General features: G+C 38.2%; 1 protein-coding gene across 1 annotated transcript in view; it reads left to right on the top strand.

Moving 5' to 3' along the window:
• Positions 1 to 20,470, top strand: part of APCDD1 (APC down-regulated 1) — a 55,400-nt gene that overhangs the window by 14,053 nt on the left and 20,877 nt on the right. Inside the window, exons 2-3 of the mRNA XM_072604227.1 lie at positions 1,390 to 1,573; positions 8,448 to 8,979. Of these exons, the coding sequence (XP_072460328.1) occupies positions 1,390 to 1,573; positions 8,448 to 8,979 (716 nt within the window). The remainder of the gene's footprint in view (positions 1 to 1,389; positions 1,574 to 8,447; positions 8,980 to 20,470) is intronic.

Below are 20,470 nucleotides of genomic sequence, written 5' to 3'. Positions count from 1 at the left end.
TCTGAGATTACCACCTGTTTATTCTGTCTGAATTTTGTTAATACATAGTATATTTGCATGTTGTCTCCCTTAATAGATGGTAAGCTCCTTGAGAGCAGGGATTGGTTTTTTGGTGGGGAGGGGACTTTCTTTGTTTCCCCAGTACCCCGAACAGTGTGTGACACATCATAGGTGCTTAATAAATGTTTGTTACCTTGACTTGATTTGCCATCTTCTGAGATGCTACTGACACCCTATAGCAACAGATCTCTACCCTACTCAGATTCTATATTCCCTTCAAAAGCTGCTATGCCTTTACCCTCACCCTGCTGGTACCTTTGTGTCTGGAGTCAGGAATACCTGAGTTCGATACCTTTCTCAGATACTTACTAGCAGCTGTGTGACTCAACAAGTCATTTAACCTCTGTCTATCTGGGTTCCTTCAATTGTAAAATGGGGATAATAATAGCATTCACTCCAAGGGTGTTTGAAAGATCAAGTGAGATAATACTTGTAAAACACTTAGCACAGTAATATGGTGTGTAGTAAGTTCTTAATAAATACTTGTTTCCTTTCCTTTCTGCTGTCATGGTCTCTATATTTTATTCTAATCCTCAAAATCTACATATAGAATCAATCTCCTGACTCCCTACTCCCAAACAGCCTCCCCTGCCAATGCTCACTACCCATCTATCTCATAGGAACTATATCCCCCACACTCAGTTTGACTCCCATCTCCCTTCCCTGATGACTTTCACCCTCAGCTGATCTCTCCCTTTTATAATTCCTTAGTTATTTGTACTATAAAATGAACAGCTTGTTATTATACTTTCTTATGCTCATATTTTCATGTAAGTGTAACAGGGGAGAGTTCATATTCACTCCTCTTATACATGTATATTTATAGGTTGTCTTTTCCCAAGTAGGTTGTAAGTTCATTAAGATGTCTTATGCTTTTATATCCTCTGTAGGGCATACAGCTTAATATACCAGTCACTTGTTAACATTTGTTGTTTGATAAAGTTGGCTTTTATTTACAGGACAGGAGGGAGTATAATATTGGCTCAACAGTCAAGAAACCTCTGGAGTGGCTAAGGAGAAGGCCAGGTGTCCCAGATATTTTGGAAAGGGGACCAAAGAGAGGCTTGCACCCTGTTGGATACAGGAAACAACTTTGTTGAAATCACTCCTTTGAGAGCCATTAAGAGGAATTAACAGTAAAACTGACAGAGGAAAATATCTCCCTAGTAGGAAAAAATTCCTACTAATGAGACCGAATGTTATGAACAAAATGCTTTGTCAATCCATAATGTTTCCTCTGTACAGATTGTTTCAGCCTGATTTGTGTAGATGGTTCCTGAGCTCTGGAGGCCTGTTGACTAATTTTTCTCTCGTGTCTTCCTTTCCTAGGGCTGGGAGAAGGTTCCGCCCTTCTTCACCCAGAGAGCAGATCCCATCCTCGATCTTTAGAGAAGAGTGCTTGGAGAGCTTTCAAGGAATCTCAGTGTCACCACATGCTCAAGCACCTCCATAATGGAGCACGGATCACTGTGCAGATGCCACCAACAATTGAGGGACATTGGGTCTCCACAGGGTAAGAAGGACAAAGGTAGTGATGGGGAAATCCCACAGAGCTCTGGGGAAGTGAAAAACATTCTTTCTTACTCATTGTTTGGTGTTTCAGATGTACAGAAACTGCCTGTAATATTCAATGAAAACTCTATTCCCTTGTTATCTGAATTTTATCCTAGAAGGCATGCAATTAAAATAAAACCCAAAACTTTCTTCCGTTAAGGAACAGAGCTAAGTACTGTTGAAACCTTATGCTCAGGGAGAGATTACACTGTAACACAGTTGACCACATAGAGTTAGTGAATGGAACCTTGTTTACTGAACTGTATCATACTGCTTGTTTATATAAAAAAAAAAAGTCATTAGCAAGTGAAATTAAGTATCTGTATTTCCCCAACCTCTGAAACATAGTTAGCTTCTTATGGTCTAAATACTGTAGTTATATTCAACTAAAGTAATACATGACTTCAAGGCCTTAACAGGAAAGAGAAAGGTACTAGAATTACCTCTGCTAGTGAAGAGCACATTTCTTGATTTCTTTTTCTCTGCCACATGGATGAGATTCTTCATTAATTGAGCACTCGATTATCAGAAGTAACCTAGAAGTCTGTGAGTCTAAGGGTCTGAAGCCTGTGGCATTTGTTGCCGTTTAACAGGTGTGAGTCACCAAGGCTAGATCTCAGTAGGATGATTTCTCCCTTTCTGGGCACCATAAGCAACTGCCACCAGGTCAGAGGTGGTATCCAGTCAAATTGCTTGTCTTATGCCACAGGTGGAGAGTGAAATCTATATGTAATTCAGCTTTCCAGGCTTTTTCTGCAAAAACATGTTTATATTGAGATAGCAGTATAAATACAAACTAGTCATTAACAAATTAATATAATATAATCTTTAATAAGCAAACCACTCAGAACATAAAATGGAATACTTTTGAAATAGATGGAGCATTTAGTGCCCCCTTTTCACCATACAATAGGTTATTGCTTCCTAATATGTCTTTTTCTCTTGTACTTAACCAACAAGTATTTATTAAACATCTTTTGTGTTAACTGGTGATACACAGACAAGATTAAATAATTGTAGCACATGACCATATTTAAATAAGCAGAAAATGTATAAAAGGTAAATCTGACATAATTGAGGGAGGAGACCTGAGCAGCTGGCAGAGAACCTTACTAAGGTTACTGGGAGTAGTAACTTTGACTTTTCTTTCACTTTTTGGACACTTAGAGCTATGACCACAGATCTCAGTCATGTAAATGATGCCTGTATTCTTTGTACATCACTATGGCTTTTGACATCAACTGAAAGTCTTTTGGTCCTATGAGTTTCCTTAAGTGATTTAATTAACTAGTCTTTCTGTAGTTAAGGGGTAGTTGCTGTATTACACAGTTTCAATTTCCCAGGAAAGCTCATTAGTTCCTTTTCTTTCTCTTCTGTCAGAACAAATAATAACGAAAAAAGAGAAGTATCAGTCTATATGATCTCAGAATTTCTGTGACTGTCTTTTGTCCAGTCATGACAAGGTTACTCTGACAGCTTTGATTCCATTACACTGACTTCTCTTTCCTTGAAGCTCACTACTCATCAATTTTATTCTATAAAGAATGACTCAAGATTCTTATTAACTAGATTGGTGGTTTTCAGATTCTTTCAAGCTTCCAAAGAGGCTTTGCCATTTTTCTTTCACAGTGTTTAGAATGAAATCGAATAAAATAGAATGTGTTTAAGGGATTCTTTTAAAGTGGTTTCTTCACATGATCCAACTGTTTTAGATGTGTTAAGTTGTAATTTTGTTTAGATGTGTGGAGTGAGGGACTGACTGTTATGGGAAAGATGGATGTTTTCTGGTGTCAGTTCTAGACATATTCTTAAAGAATTTTTACTATCCCCAAAGAAATAAATTATCCCTCCCTTAAACTATTCCTTTGGTAACTTATTCTTTGGTTAAAGTTGTAAACATTTTAAAAGCTCATTGGTGCTTCAGACTTATGTTTTCCACTAAGGAAGCCTTGAAAGGCTCTTCATTATCAAATAGAAAAAATATTAAGCATTGGAGTATACCCAATGTCATAAGTTATTTTTAATAGAAGTGATTGTTGTTTGATGTCACATTTTTTATTTTAATAGTAGTTTCTCTTGAATCAAGTATGTTTTGTCTTGTTTTTGTCTAATCTTTTGATATCCCTGGTATAGAAATTCCTACCACTAATGCAGAAAAGTAGTTGTGTTGTAACTTAACTTCTTGAATCGGTTGCCTAAAGCACTAACAAGTTGTCACCATTTCTTTTCCTGAAGTTTCTTAGATCACAGTAGTTACAAATGTCCCTTTTTACTTTTATCTGTTTTGAAAAACACCATCTGTTCAAAAAACTCCTCTCCTCCATGACCAATTCCTTGGTACACATTTCAACATGATTATGTAGGTGTATCAAAATTTTTGGTGGGTATCTTTTATTGGGGAAAAGGGGTTGATTCAAAACTATGATTTCACTAGCATATCAAATTTCCAGTGTGGAAACTCCACCAATAGAAGTCCCGAAGTAGTCTGTAGCTTATAGCTTTAGAGAATTGCCGGGAGCACTGAGGGATTAAGTGACTTTGGCTGTGATCACATGGTCAGCATGAATCAGGTACAGGATTTGAACCTAGACCTTCTGACTCCAGTAAGAGCCTTCCATCCACTATGCCATACTGCCTATCAAGAATAATGAGCATAATGTACATTAATTCATCAAGACTTCAAAAAAATAGAAGACATGGTTTGGATATACAATTACACTCCAAGGTTGTGATTTCACAGAAAACAATAGGGATCACCCCCATGTTGAAGAAGATTTTGTTTAGTGAGGGAGTGTCTCAGCAGCAAGCACTTCTGTCCAATGTTCTTTCATTTGCACATCTGGTGCCTACTAGGTAAAACAACGCATTTTATGCTATTTCACATGGTCAATGAGAAAATACTTAATGAGAGTTCTTTCTGTTCCAGACTCTAACGGGGATTCAAAGAAGTAAAAGATAGTCTCTTGCCTGAAATGGCTTCCAAATTAGTTGGAAGGGGGTAAAGTTTAATAACACAAAGTGACAGTATAAAAGATAGTGTAAGGCAGTCCATAACTTATCTCTGCACATGTAGTATAGGTAGTAGTTCTCAAACTTTTTGATCTCTAGACCTCCTGAAATTTATTGAGGAGCACCAAAGGGCTTTAGTTTGTGTGAGTTATATTGATCTATATTCACCATATTTATATAAATAAAACTTCTTACTATTATTATTATTAAAATAGTTTTGTTCTTACAGACCTCCTGAAAAAGTCTCAAAGATCCCCAAGAGTCCCTGGACCATGCTTTGAGAAGTGCTGATCTAGCCAATAAGTGCTATGAATTTAGAGAATGAAGTAAGAAACACTTGAGACAGATTTTAAATGGTGGAGAGAGGGGAAGCTAATTTTAGCTAGATAATGTCAGCAAAATCAAAAAGGCAAGAAAACATAAGGAATATTTCAGGGGAAAGTAGTTTAGTTGAAATTTTGTTTATAGAAGTAATGGGAGATAAGTCTGGAAAGATAGCCAAGATATGATTGTAAAGGAGTTTAAATGCAGGCATAAAAATTTTGTCAGCCATTCATCCAGCACTTGCTATGTGAATTTTATCCTCCAAGCAATAGAGTCACTGAAAATATTGGAGCAAGGTAATGAGTTGATAAAATGGGATTTTAGAAAGCTTAACCTGACAGTGATCTACAAGTTGAGACATGATTTAATAGTCTGAATATAAAGTGATGAGGACTAAATGTCAGTGGGAATAGATAAATTTATGGAAACACGCTTCATAGCCTCGTTCTGGAACCAGGCACAAAATATGACAATATTCTAAGTAATTTTATTCCCATTTGGAATATCAAAGAAAACATTTTTCTCCTGCAGTGGAGATGATAGTACTGGTAGCTTTTAAAAACAATGTATTAATGTCATTACTAGTCAGAACATAATTGTTACAAACAACGGGCCAAAGGCTATTCTTTTAGAGAGTATGTTCAAAGAAAATTTGCAATTTATCTGCTGTCAAGTATAATTTCATACATGTGAATTAATGGAAATTTTAGCAGTATATATAGCACTCAAGTAAAACATATTGATAAGGAGATAATTTGTTGGTATAGTAAAGGGCCAAATTATATATTCCTGCTATCATATCTTTTATGGCACCCTAAGAGCTAAAGAGGTGATTTGCTCATTATATCTTGTAGTTGAGGGCTCTTGGTTACAATTTGGTTCTTATTCTTAGCTCTCATTAATTGGCATCTCCCTGTTACTTGCTAGAAAGAAAACCATGTTTAAACTGACTGGAGATTAAACTTCCCACTATCTACTAATCATGATGCTTTCATACCAGCACAAAGTAAGATTGACCTAGCAGTGTATATCTTGAGTCTCATATATAAAAAACTGGATTTGAGTATACTAAACTATTGTCACTAGCTTTAAATTGAGAAAAAAATGAGATACTTGCCAAAGTAGGAGAGCAGGGTGCCAAGGAATGTTTTGAGAGACATTTATGAAGAGGGATAAAAGGAACCTTCTACAAAGAGGAGAGAAGTAAAGATAGGGAGCTAGTTGATAAAAAGAGATATAAAATAGGTTAAATGAGCCAAGAAAGGGGGAATGGAAAGGATAAAATAAGAATAACAGCCCCAAGAGGAATGAGAGAGAAAGCAAGCAGATTAAGAGCATGTAGCTATTCTGTAAATAAAAAAAAATAAATATTTTTAACCAAGAGCACTGAATTTGAAGTCAGAGGACCTAGATTCAAACCCTGACTCTGCTGTTTTCTACAGGTGTGGCCTTGCTCAAGTTATATCAATTCTCTGGGCTCCTGCTTCTTTATCTCTAAAATGAAACTGTTAGGCTAAATAATCTCTAGGGCTCCTTCTATCTGTAACTCTGTAATACCATCAATCAATAAATAATTATTAGGAACCTACTATGTGCCAGTCACTGTGCTAAGCACTGGGGATACAAAAAGAGGCAAAAGACCCTCCCTGCTCTGGAAGAGCTTACAATATAACATCAAAAAAGAAAGGAAGCACATAGCATACAAATGAAGAAAGTAATAACCAATTTAGTCAAAAGAGTGAACAAATTAAAAAGGAAAAAATATGAAATTCAGTATATATCCATGCAGGTAATCTCTTTTCCCTAACCACATTCTCCCATTCTAACCTTGCTATGATCTGGTCTAACTCTGGAATGTTCTCACACTATCTCATAACTGCTGTTGAAATCTCCTCTTTTTCCCATGGCCTAACACTGGTATCACTACTTCCATAAAATTTCTCTGATAACAAATGGTTATTCAATTGAATGAAACTCTTCCCAACTTTCCAGCAAATCAAAGCAAATTTGTCCCTTCAACAGACTTCTCAATGAACTTTTTCTTAATTCTTTTTTCTTTGTCTTCATCATATCTTCCTTTGTAAATACTGGTGTTGTAGTAAATTCTCTTCTTTTGTAAATACTCATAATATTCCTTTGCAAATATAATAACTTAATATAATAACACTTCTAATATAAATACTAGTATTTACATAGTGCTTAAAGTTTTGCAAAACACTTTAAGTACATTATCTCATTTGATCCTCATAATAGTCCTGTGAGGTAAGTGCTTTTATAGTACCATTTTATAAATGTGGAAACTGAGGCTGAGAGAGATGAAGTGCCTTGCCCACAGTCACATAGCTAATAAATGACTGCAGCAAGATTCGAACTCCTGTTATTTCTGGATCTTATGTCTAATGCTCTCGACCCTGAACCATCTAGCTATCTCATGGCTATTTGTGGACCCAGTTTACTGTAACTCTTTTTATTGTAGGCTCCTCCAGGGCAGACAATTGTGTCTTCTTTCATCTTTGTACTCTTGGGTTGCTAGCACAATGTCTTAGGCATATTAGGCACATAATAAGTGTTAGTTGAGTTGAGTTCAATTGGTTTAGTATGATACTATAGTGTAGATGAACTCAATGACTTCTTCAGTCTTTTCTAGCCTTAGAATTTCAGTGAAAGATGATTTGCTTTAGGGAAAAAACAAAGTTTGCTCCTACCAAGACTCCAAGGCAAGTACCAGAATCTTCATCCTGCCTTCCCCTCACACACACCAAATACTGACACCTATAGACAAGAGTACACAGAATTATGGCAGCAAGTCATATTTTTTAAAGCTACCTGAAAAGGAATAGTTGGTCAATTCCCAGCAAGTGATGCTTTTTACCTTTTATATTTTCCCCCAAGAAGTGCTATATAGTTGTTTGTTTGGGTTTTTTTTAAGTGAAGGGTAATGGGAAGAGGAGGGGTTGGCCCATGACTGATAACTTATGGCCAGAACATGGCTCAGTGTATGGAAGTACATACTCTTTCATAGCAGCAAGAATGTTTCCATATTTCTAAAATTAAAATGTAAACAATATTTTTTCTTAACTAATTGAAGAATGGAACTTCTTTTCTTGTCCACAGACCTACCTTTTACACACAAATAATGAGATTTGTAGGCAAGATAAAAATTATGCCTGAAGGTGATGATTCTACCACTTTGACCTATTTGTAACTTGAATGAATGCTTGTCTAGAGACTGAAAAGAGTTTCTATGTAGAATCCAAGAACCTGAATTTGAATACTGCATTTGTTACTATCTTTGTGACCTTGGACAAATTATTGAACTGTTCCAGGGCTCCCTTTTAGCAACAGTAAACTGAGGAAATTGGGCTAGATGATTGTTAACATCTTTTCTAGCTCTAAATTATGTGCTCCTATGGTATTTTTCATTTTGCAACACTGTAGTAGTCTCCATTTCTCATGTATTTTTTATTTTTTAAAAAAATCTTCTTTCTTTTCCTCTCTAGATGTGAAGTGAGATCTGGTCCAGAATTTATAACCAGATCTTATCGATTCTATCACAATAATACCTTCAAGGCCTACCAGTTTTATTATGGTGGTAACCGTTGTACCAACCCTACCTACACTCTAGTCATCAGGGGTAAGATACGGCTTCGCCAAGCATCCTGGATCATCCGAGGAGGGACTGAAGCAGACTACCAACTACACAATGTCCAGATCATCTGTCATAGCGAAGCTGTTGCTGAAAGACTTAGTCAACTGGTGAATCGCACGTGCCCTGGTTTCATCCCCTCAGATAACCCCTGGGTGCAGGATGCCACCTATGACTTATGGCGAGAGGAAAATGGCCACGAATGTACCAGAGCAGTGAATTTTGCTATGCATGAGCTTCAACTGATCCGGGTAGAAAAACAGTACCTTCACCACAACTTGGATCACCTTGTGGAAGAACTGTTCCTTGGTGACATCCACACGGACTCCAGCCAAAGGATGTTCTACCGGCCATCCAGTTACCAACCACCCCTACAAAATGCCAAGGTATCTGTTTCCTGGTATTGTCCCATGACCACCAGGGATTTCCCACTTAAAATTTAAGATTAGCAACAAGATTTCAGCAGACATTTTTGTGCCAAAGCTGAAGACGTGATGATGCCTTTGAGTAATTAATGATAGCAGTAGTTTAAAAATGAGCTGGATCATACCAGGGAACTAGACTGATCAGACAGCAAAGGTAGAGGTAGGGGTAGGAGAAAAAAAAGAGGAAAAAAGAAAACTAAGAGTGACAAGTGAAGAAAATTGTAGTATCAGTAATGGTAATGATAATAATGTTAGCTAGCATTTGTAAAATGCCTTATGGTGTGCAAAGTACTTTACCAATATTATCTCACAACCTTGGGTAGGATATTCCCATTTGCAGATGGGGAAACTAAGACAAACAGGTTAAATGATTTTCCCAGGGTTATGCAGCTATTAAATTTCTGAGACTAGTTTTTTATGTCCAAGCTCAATACTTTATCCATGGCACGTCATCCATGGTACCACTAAACTTCCTCTAGCAATGAAAATAACTTGCTTATGTTCTTGCGTGACCTTGGGTAAGTCACAAGTTCTTAGACTTCAATTTTCTTATCTATAAAATGAGAGACTTGAACTAGTCAGGCTCTGAGGTCCCTACCAGTTCTAGATATATGATCCTATATAGAGTTTTACAACAGTTTTCTCAAAACAGCTTTATGAGCTAGATAATTTAAAGATTATTATTTCCATTTTACAGATGCAGAAACTGAGTATCAGATAGGTTCAGGGACTTAGCCATGGTTCCATAGCTAATAAGTAGCAGAACTAGGACTTACTAGAAGCTTAGGTCTTCTAGTTATAAGCTCAGTACTTTTCCCACTCTATCCCATCTCCCAGAGGGCTTGTGAAAAACAAGTCTATATATGATAGTAGTGTACCTAAAAGGAAAAGAGGAAGGTAGACTGGAGAAAAGATTGGGGAAGTAAAAAAGAGTAACCATGAAGAAGGAATAAGACCAGGTAAGTGATGACTCTAATATAATAGTTCAATAACAGGAATAACAACAAAAATATTGTGCATTTACTAAGTACTTCTCCCTCTCTCTAAGAGCTTAATGCATGTCATGTATGTTCCTCAGGGCACAGACTCAAAAACTCCAGCACATAGTATGCCCAGTATTATACAGACACACAGAGGGATTGTCTAGCTAAAGGTACCCAGGCCCCTTTGGGATGATGTGTCTCCCATGGGACTGTGCACAAGTTTTACTGTGTAGTCATCCTCACCCGGCAGCAGAGCACTGATCATATAGTTACATAGTGCAGATAGTTTCAAGAGAAGAGTTTCGTAGGTCTGGCTACAGCCAATGGAGGTATGGGAAGTTGGAAGACTCCGAAGAATGACAGCTACATCCTGAGCCCCAGCCACTTGTAGGTAGCTAAGAATGAAATAGCTAGAGATGGAATGCAGCCAGGATTAGGAAGGTTCCCCAAGTAAGCATCAATTTAACTGGTGTTGACATTTCTAGAGTTCTTTACTCAGGCACTTCGAATTTGCTAGTTTCTTTGGTGATATCCTCAGAACAATGGCTCCCTAATTGAATTTTCTGTCTACTTGAGAGTATATGTGTGCAAGTGAATGTGTGTGTATGTATCAGAATGATTTTTTTCTCAAGCTCTGAGGCAAATCACAACCGGATGAGATAGCACAGAATATTTCCTTTCTCAAAGACTACTCAGTCCTAGAGATTGTTATTTGAATCTATCTTATCATGAGTTCATATAACAAAAACACTCCCTTTTATTATAATTATATAAAATCTTCTGAGAAAGCTTCCTTGGCCAGCGATATTTCCTCCAAATGAATTCTGTTGTGGTAATGTCTTAGCATACGTAATTAAAACACGTCTGATGAACCAGTGCACTGAGATGCAGAGCCACTTGGAGATCACTGTGAGTTGGCAGCTTGCCAGAATGATGTCGAGGGCCATTTGTTCCAAGGGCGAACATGAGCCAGAGCCATTATTTTCTGCCTCATCTGTTTCAAACTATCTGAAAAGAAAAAAAAAGGTAAAATGAGTGTGAGGAAAAGGGAAGTCTTTAATTCTTGGTCCTTGTGATTGCAGTGAGAAAGAGCTTCTCCATGTAAAGTCTCCAGACCCCCAAATTGTTCTTTAAACTGGTAAAATAGGAATTTCTAAAGGTTCAGTAGGTTGATTCCTTGAAAAAGAAAAAGCAGATGAGACAGAAAGAAGAAAAACCTGCTCCCAAGAATGATGGGCAAGTTTTCAATGAAATTTTTTAGAGAGACTCATAGAATCTGAACATTCAGGTTGTGAATCAACCTGAAATTTCATTTGGGGGTCTTGATTGTCAGAATTTAGTCTTCTGATTGGATAACGTGTACCTTTAAGGCCCTAGTTTGAGATGGTAGTGGGAAAAACAGCTACAACAGCAACAACAATAAAAACTTCCTTCTGGGTATTATAATTTAATCTTCATAAGTAAATTCATCTCTCCAAATAGATATGGTACTGAGAGGATAGAAAAAGAACCTTTGATTTCCCTGGTATAGCAAACTCCCAGACAAGAGAGCTCTCTCTACAAAGGCAGCTTGACATCTTCTCCGCAAATGATAACTTTTAATCTTAGAGAATTGCCTAGAGCAGTAAGACGTTAAATGAATTGCCCTGGTTACACAGCCAGTATGTGGCAGAAGAAGGACTTGGACTCAGGTCTTTCTAACACTGAGATTAGGTCTTAATTCGCTATGCCATAGGGCCTCATGATAATGAGAAGTAGGACAAAAAGGTTTGGGGAAATGTAGAAAATTCATGTTTGCCAAAGCATCAAGGTCAGCCTTACTCTTATTCCTCCCTTCATCTTCCAAATATTTAATATGAATGTTAACAAGTACAGAGGTAACATGGAGGTACTAGATTGCTGGAATTGAGTGAGGAAAAAGTGGATTCAGATAGTGCATCCCACACTTCACAAGATCTGTAAGGTTTTGCATTCTTCAGGCAACTCCCTAGGGCAGGTTGGAATCAGAAAGGCTGAGTGGTGCAGGAGAAAGTATGCTGCTAGACTCAGAGGCAGAGGGCCTGGGCTCAAATCCCAACTTTCTATATGTAACTCCCTTCACATCTCTGGATCTCATTTCTTGTTTATAAAATGAGGGGGGACTGAACTAGATCAGGGGTGGGGAACCTGCAGCCTTGAGGCACATGTGGCCTTCTAGGTCCTTGGGTGTAGCCTTTTGACTGAGTCCAAATTTTACAGAATAAATTCTTTCATTAAGGGCATTTGTTCTGTGAAATTTGGATTCAGTCAAAGGGGTGCACTTGAGGACCTAGAGAGTCACATGTGGCCTCATGACCGAAGGTTACTTATCTCTGAACCAAATAGATTAGGATCTGCATTAGAAGAGCACATTCCCTATCATTCCTAAATCACGCATCTTCACATAATCACTACTACATTGGAAAATTGATTCAGTTTAATTTTACCTCCTCCAAATTAGCCAGAAAATAACCAAATTGTAGGCCATTAATCAACAAGCACTTATTAAACACCCACTATATACTAGATATTGTGTTAAGCCCTAGGGTTACAAAGAACGGCAAAAGCGTAGTTCATGCCCTCAAAGCACTCTCCTTCTAATGGAAGAGATATCATACAAACAACCATGTGCATATGACACATACCCTGTAAATGGATGGCTATGTTAGAGGGGAAACTTAGCAGTAGGGGATGGGAAGAGAGGTATCTGGAAAGGCCCCTTACAGAAGGTGAGTTTTGAGATGTTTTGAAAGACACCAGAGAAACTAGAAGGTGAAAATGAGGAAGAAGAATATTCTAGGGCTAGAGGACAGCCAGTAAAAAAGGCAAAGAATCATGAGATAGAGTGTTTCATGCTAGTGACATGAAAGCCAGTATCAATGGATTATATAGTATGTGGAGGGGAGTAAAAGTGTAAGAAGATTGGAAAGGGAAGAAGGTTCCAGGTTTGAAGGGCTTTAATAGGATATTATATTTGGTCCTGGTGGTAATAGGGAGCCACTGGAGCTAATTGAGCAAGGAAGTCGGGTTCCATTGTCATATCTGAGCTTTAGGAAGATCCACTTGACAGCTGACTAGAGGATGCATTGGAGAGGGGAGAGACTTGAGACAAAGAAAACAACTCCTTGTCCACCTGTCAGATGGTGAGGAACTGTACTCTGGAGACAGCTGTGTGAGTGGGGAGAAAGGGACACACACTAAAGATGTTGTGGAAATAGAAATAACAAGAAATTGGCTATATGGAGCTAGTGTGAAGGAGGAGTCAAGGATAATGATACAGAAATTGTAGGACTGAAGAATGTAAATCAAAGCCTCTGGTCGAGACATGGTATAGTAGAATGAGCATTGGTTAGATCTGAATTCCAGTCTGACTTTTGCTTCTGTAATTTTAGACACATCACATAATTGTTCTAGCCTCCTAATGATTTCTGAGGTTCTTCCCAGTTCTCAAATTCTGGGATGAAAGGAATTAGTTCACCATGACATTCTTTTCTTTCAAACTTAGGTTTGTCTCATTTTCTCTTTCCCTCTTAAAATCCTAATGGTGTGGCTTCTCAGATGGGACCAGGGAGACTAAAAATCAAAGGGTTTTTTTAAGTGTTTAATAAGGCTTCTGGCTTCTGCCCATTCTACCCCTCCTCCTTCCCCCTCCCCCCACTTTCCTATCATTTCCTTTGAACTCATAAGAGGGATTTTCATCTTGGTCAGTGTCCATCCTCAGAACAGAGCCCATCTGTAGTGAGAACAGAGACATACAGAGCTCTTTGAAAACATCTGAGGGTTAGGAAGATTTTTTTTTTCAGATCCTTCTGATTAAAATATGAGGGTTGGCTGAAAAACAGGGTGACCAATCCAACCCAAGGCACCGCCAAGCTCACCTCAACTAACTCCCTCTGGGAGTACACACATTCTGAATGTAAGGAAATCTCAAGCACCTCTAATTTAATTGGCATATGCAGAAAATAATTTGGTAATTTTGGAGTGTTGTTGTATGTCTCCTATCCTTACCCTATCAGCCATGAAAAATTTCCTGTTTCTGAGGGTCCTTAAACATTGGAAAGGGAATTAAAGGAGACTGTACTATTACCTTCTTTGGCGGTCTGTTTTTAAAAGGGAGAGATTGATCTGAACTGGTTCAGTACTTCCCATCCAAAGGCAAGGGGATGGATTGCATGACCTCCATAGGTCCCTGCTGGTCTTATGATTCTGTGAAAGCTAAAAATAACAGTTGCCCAGGGAAAACCAAGGTATTTTTCTGAACCCTGACTACAAAGATTTTTCCCTCAATTTTTTCCCCTTCCCTAATCTGGCAAAGCAATTCTAGGGAGCATTAAACAGGTTTGAACCTCTGTCTGCATTAAAATCTGAAATGGGGATTCAGGTTCTGCAAAAATATAGGTAATTGGTTGTCTTAATCCTGAACCTGATCCTCCCAATCTCACTGCCCTCCTCAGAGATAGTAGTGCAGAACAGTATAAATTGGAAGTCACTACAAAAGCAAAAAGCCCCCATTTCCAGGCTCCTAGGATGTCCTGGCATCTTGGGCTATTCAAAGGGCCCATTCTTCTCTCGTTCTCCTTGTACCTCTTGGCCCAAAATCTGCAGTAAAGTCATCAGGATGTTTTTAGATCCCTTCCCTAGGACAACTAGGAGTAGGAATAAATGGACTTAGAAATTGGTATCTTTCCAGATACAGCCAGATGAAAAACCACAGTTTTTCTATGCCCATTTCAGGCTGCCATACCAGCAGGTTGTTAACCTGGTTGTGGGTTGTGGTGTTTGCTGAATACAGGAAGAAAGACCGGAGAAGCTGCATTTTAAAAGACCACACAAGCATGCCATTGAAAGGTTATAACCCTTCTTCTTTGAACTCTTTGCCTTTCCTAATTGCTGGTCCCATAGAGACCTAGCTGAAAATGAGTTTAAATGCTAAATTGAGTTTGAAACCACTAGTCTCAGACTTTTCTGGAAACTGGACACCATGTATAAATAGAAACATTAAATCAACTTGTTATTCTAAGCTTTCTACAGTTTCTCTGTGAGATTCCGAAAACTTTGGCAAGTAAATTACCTTTGGGAAGAATCAGGTGAGCTGGGTAGAATCCCTCATTATGAGGTTGGCTTTTCTTCCTTCAAAAAAAATGAGCCTACCTAAAATATATTTCTAAGAAGATACCTTGTCTGAGTTCAGTTTAAAAGTAGGACCTCCTATAATGGGGAACACTCCACTCTGCACATATATTTCAGAACCTTATCAGTGGATGGAATAACCAAGTTTATTATTTCAGATATAGAATTGAATACTATCCTTTTTATAATCTGACTTCCACCCTTATCATTCCATGATATCTTAATTATTTCCTACTTAACCTGTACATAGCTTGCTTTACATTTATTTGTTTGCATTTTGCCTCCCCCTTTAGATTGTAATCTCCTTAAGGGCAGGGACTGTCATTTGAATCTTTTTATATTCCTTTATCCACAATGCTTAAAAGTGTGCCTGGCCTGTGGTAGGTGCTTAATAAATGTTTATTGGTGGATTAAATAGTATAGAGTTTGTAAACCTTAGAACACTATTTAAATGTAAGTTTATTTTTATTGTTATCACATTTTTTTCATATTTTTGACAGAGTTCAGAAAGAAATATCTCAATGACAAATTACCGTTCTAATTAAAAACAAATGATTACTGGGTAAGTTAGAAAGGCCAAAGCCACAAGACCACACTTTTGAACAAATAGAATTGAGCTTTTTCCAGATGCCTGCAGTGACTTAGCCATGGAATGGTGAATCAAAGGGTTTGTCTGAAAATCAGACAGCATTTTCCCCAGCTAAGAATTCTTGACATTTTATTCAATCATTTATCAAACAATGGTGAAGTATTCTAAGAATCAAGAATAGTAGGGAGAAATAAAAGTAACACCTTTTTAAGAAAACTTTGACTGTTGTTTAAAGGGAAAGAGATCCTAAATGTTCTTTGTCTCATGGATTAACTTGTAGCTGCTTCCATGAGTTGGAATGATGAGCAGCATGACAGTGAAAATACCCTTGCCTTTGGGTTGTTACGGAGAGAAGACTCAGTCAATCTGTCAATAAGCACTTATTAAACACCTCTTTTGGTGCAGGCACTGTGCTAAGTGTTGGGGACATAAAGAAATGCCAAAGATAACTCCTGCTCTTGAGGAGCTTGTAATCCAATGGGGGAGACAACAAGAAAACAAACATGTACAAACAAGTCACAAACAGAATGAAGAGGAAATAATTAACTGAGGAAAAACAATAGAATTAAAAGTTTTCTGTAGAAAGTAGGATTTTACCTGAGACTTGAAGGAAGCCAGGGAGGCCAGGAGGCAGAGATGAGGAGGGAGAGCATTTCAGGCATGGGGAACAGCCAGAGAAAATGTCCAGAGCCAAGAGATAGAATGCCTTGTTTATGGAATGGTAAAGTAGACTAGTGTCACTGGAAGGAAAAGTACATGGGGAGTAGGGTGTAAGGTGTGAGAAACCTGAAAAAGTGAGGAGAGGGATAGGTTATGAAGGTCTTTGAATACCTGAGGATTTTGTAGTTGATCCTGCAGGTGATAGAAAAGTACTAGAATTTGAGTATGGGGGTGACATGGTGAGACCAATGTGCTTTAGGAAAATCACTTTGGTGGCTGAGTGGAGGATGGTCTGGAATGAAGCAACACTTGAGGCGGGCAGTGCCATCAGCAGGCTATTGCAATAATCCTGGCATGAGGTGATATGGATATGTAGTGAGGTAGTGGCAGTATCAGATGAGAGAAGGGGGCCTATTTGGAAAATGTTGTAAAGGTGAAATTAGCAAACTTTGGCAATGGATTGTATATTGGGGTGTGGGGAGAGGTGAGAGACAGTGAGGAGTTGAAGATGAGGTCTATGTTGTGAGCCTGAGGGACTATGGGAGGATGATATTGCCTTCTACAGTAATAAGGAAGTTAGAAGAGGGGGGAGGGTTTGGCGGGGAAGATGACTTCAATTTTGGGCATGTTGCATCTAAAATATCTATTAGACATCCAGGTGAGAGGTCTGAAAGACAGCTGGAGATGAAAGACTGGAGTTCAACAGAGAGGTTATTGCTGAATAAGTATATTTGGGAATCATTTTCCCCCAGGCCATCTCTCCTGCACTACTGCTCTTTCCTCTTCTCCCCATCTTGACCTCTTGGTGAACTGATTTAGCAAACTGTCCTCTCTTGAGCTCCTTTATATCACTGATTATGCCCAGCCAAGCCTCAACCTTGGATCACTCCCACAACATCCCCTTCACTCTTACACATGTGCTGCTGAACATCTGGAGAAAATCATGACTGGGTCCACTACAAATTTATTTTATGAAATCTCAACTGGGCCCTCACTGCTGCTAGGCAATTCTATTATACCTTCCTTATTCACTCACTTTCTCACTTTCCATAGTGGCTCTTTCAAATATTTTTCTCCTTACTCAGATCTCCCATGGTTCCTCTCCTCCCACTTTTTCAGCTGAGAACCTTGCCTCATATTTTACAGAAAAATGGAGACCATTAACTCCTTCTTCTCCCCTCTTCCTCATCTCCTATCACTCAGATATCTTCTGCCTCTCTCTCCTTCTTCACCCTTGTCTCACATTGCTAAAGTGGGCCTTACTCCTTACTAAGGCTAACTGCTACTTATTTAAGCAATTCCATTCCACCCCATCTCCTCCAACAGATTGCCCTTTCTGTCATCCCCATTCTTTCACTTATTTTCAATCATTCCCTGTCTGTTGACTCATTTCCTACCGATTACAAACTTGTCCAAGTCTCCCCATCCTCAAAAGCAAAGCAAAACAAAAACCCCTCACTTAATCTTTTCATCCCTGCTAGCTATCATCCTGTATCTCTTCTGCCCTTTGTAGCCAAATTCCTCAAAAAGTCTGTCTACAATAAGTGCCTCCACTTTCTCTCCTCTTGATTTCTTTCTTCTTAACCTTTATAATCTGACTTCCACCCTTATCATTCCATGATATCTTAATTATTTCCTACTTAACCTGTACATAGCTTGCTTTATATTTATTTGTTTGTATTTTGCCTCCCCCTTTAGATTGTAATCTCCTTAAGGGCAGGGACTGTCATTTGAATCTTTTTATATTCCTTTATCCACAATGCTTAAAAGTGTGCCTGGCCTGTGGTAGGTGCTTAATAAATGTTTATTGGTGGATTAAATAGTATAGAGTTTGTAAACCTTAGAACACTATTTAAATGTAAGTTTATTTTTATTATTATTATCACATTCTTTTCATATTTTTGACAGAGTTCAAAAAGAAATATCTCAATGACAAATTACCATTCTGCTACTATCTTTTATATTTAATATTCTGTAGGCTATGCTCAGGTGAATAACATGACTTTTTAAATATTATAATAAAATTTATTTGACAATTTAAAACATAGGAATAAATGGGCAAAATTATTCCTAGAACCTAAAGTGTATTTTCTTTCTTTTTAAAAATTTATTTATATCTTTTTAGTTTTCAACATTCATTTCCACAAGATTTTGAGTTCTGAATTTTCCCCCCAACTTTCCCCTCCCCCCCACTCCAGGTGGCATGCATTCCAATTACTCCGTCCCCTAGGCTGCCCTCCCTTTTATCCCCTCCTCTTATCCCCTTTCCCTTTACTTTCTTGAAGGGAAAGATAGATTTCTATATCCCATTGCCTGTATATCTTATTTCCCAGTTGCATGTAAAAACAATTTTTTTAACATTTGTTTTTAAAATTTTGAATTCCAAGTTCTCTCCTTTCTTCCCACTCCCCCCCATTGAGAAGGCAAACAATTCAACATAGGTTATGTATATATGTAGTTATGCAAAACACCTCCATAACAGTCATGTTTTGAAAGACTATATTTCCCTCCATCCTATCCAGCCCCCCAATTATTCTGTTTTCTCCTTTGACCCTGTCCCTTTTCTAAAGTGTTTGCTTCTTACTACCCCCTCACCTAATCTGTCCTCTCTTCTGTCATCTCCCTTTCTATCCTTCCCCCCTATTTTCCTGTAGAGTAAGATAGTCAATTGAGTGTGTATGTTATTCCTCCTTAAGCCAAATCCTATGAGAGGAAGGTTCACTTATTCCCTGTCACTTTCCCCCTCTTCCCCTCCACTATGAAACGTTTTTCTTGCCTCTTTTATGTGAGATAATTTGCCTTATTCTATCTCTCCCTTTCTCCTTCTCCCAATATATCCCTCTCTCATCCCTTAATTTTATTTTTAGATATCATCCCTTCATATTCAACTCACCCTATGCCCTCTATCTATCTATCTATCCATCATCTATCTATTTCCTCCAACTACCCTAATACTGAGATAGGTCTCATGAGTTACAAATATCATCTTTCCATGTAGGAATGTAAATAGTTCAACTTTAATAAATCTCTTATGATTTTTTTTCCTGTTTACCTTTTCATGCTTCTCTTGATTCTTACATTTGAAAGTCAGATTTTCTGTTCAGCTCTGATCTTTTCATCAAGAATGCTATAAAGTCCTCTATTTTATTGAATGTTTATTTTTTTTCCCCTGAAGGACTATGCTCACTTTTGCTGGGTAGTTGATTCTTGGTTTTAATCCTAGCTCCTCTGACCTCTGGAATATCATTTTCCAAGCCTTTTGATCCCATAATGTAGAAGCTGCTAGTCTCTGCTGCTATCACTGTTGACTACCACCTCCCTACCTCCACAGATCTAGGGCTGGGATCAGACCTGCTTAGACCCTAAGTTCCTCTTTCACCCATGTCCCACAGAGTTTTCCCACTGATCTTTTTGGTGTTTGTGAGTTGAGAAGTCTAAAAACTGCCACATATGCCAATGATTCAGTCTTCTGAGGCCTGCTCCAGCCTGTCTGTGCCAGTATGGCCCATGTCAAATTGCCCTCTGCTCCTTGCCCAGTGCAAAAGATCCTTGCTATGGACCTTTCAGATTGTCTTGGGTTGGCACTTTGTTTCACTTTGTCATTTTGTGGGTTCTATAGCTCTAGAATTTGTTTAGAGTCATTTTTTACAAGTATTTGGAGGGCTTTGGGGGCAAGCTCAGGAAAGTCCCTGCTTTTACTCCACTATTTTGACTCTGTCCCTCAAAATGACTTTTTAAAAAATTAAAAATTTAAAAACAATAGTTTTTCTCCTGTAGTCTCACTTCAAGCTTCTTTGGAATATTTCTAGGAGCAGAAAACAACAACATTAAACAAACATTTATATAGTGCTTACTATATGCCAGGCACTGTAAAGCTTTATAAATATTTCTCATTTAGTCCACATAGTAACCCTAGAAAGTAGGTACTATTATTATCCTCATTTTATAGTTGAGGAAATTGAAGTAGACAGAGGTTAAGTGACTTGCCAGTGGTCACACTGCTAGTAAGCATCTGAGGCTGGATTAGAACTCAGGTCTTCCTGACTCCAGACCTAGTCCTCCATGCACCAAA

The sequence above is a fragment of the Notamacropus eugenii genome, chromosome 4 (assembly GCF_028372415.1).
Source record: "Notamacropus eugenii isolate mMacEug1 chromosome 4, mMacEug1.pri_v2, whole genome shotgun sequence".
Classification (NCBI taxonomy): domain Eukaryota; kingdom Metazoa; phylum Chordata; class Mammalia; order Diprotodontia; family Macropodidae; genus Notamacropus; species Notamacropus eugenii.
The sequence above is the reverse complement of the archived record's forward strand: the minus strand, read 5'-3'. Positions and strand labels throughout refer to the sequence as shown.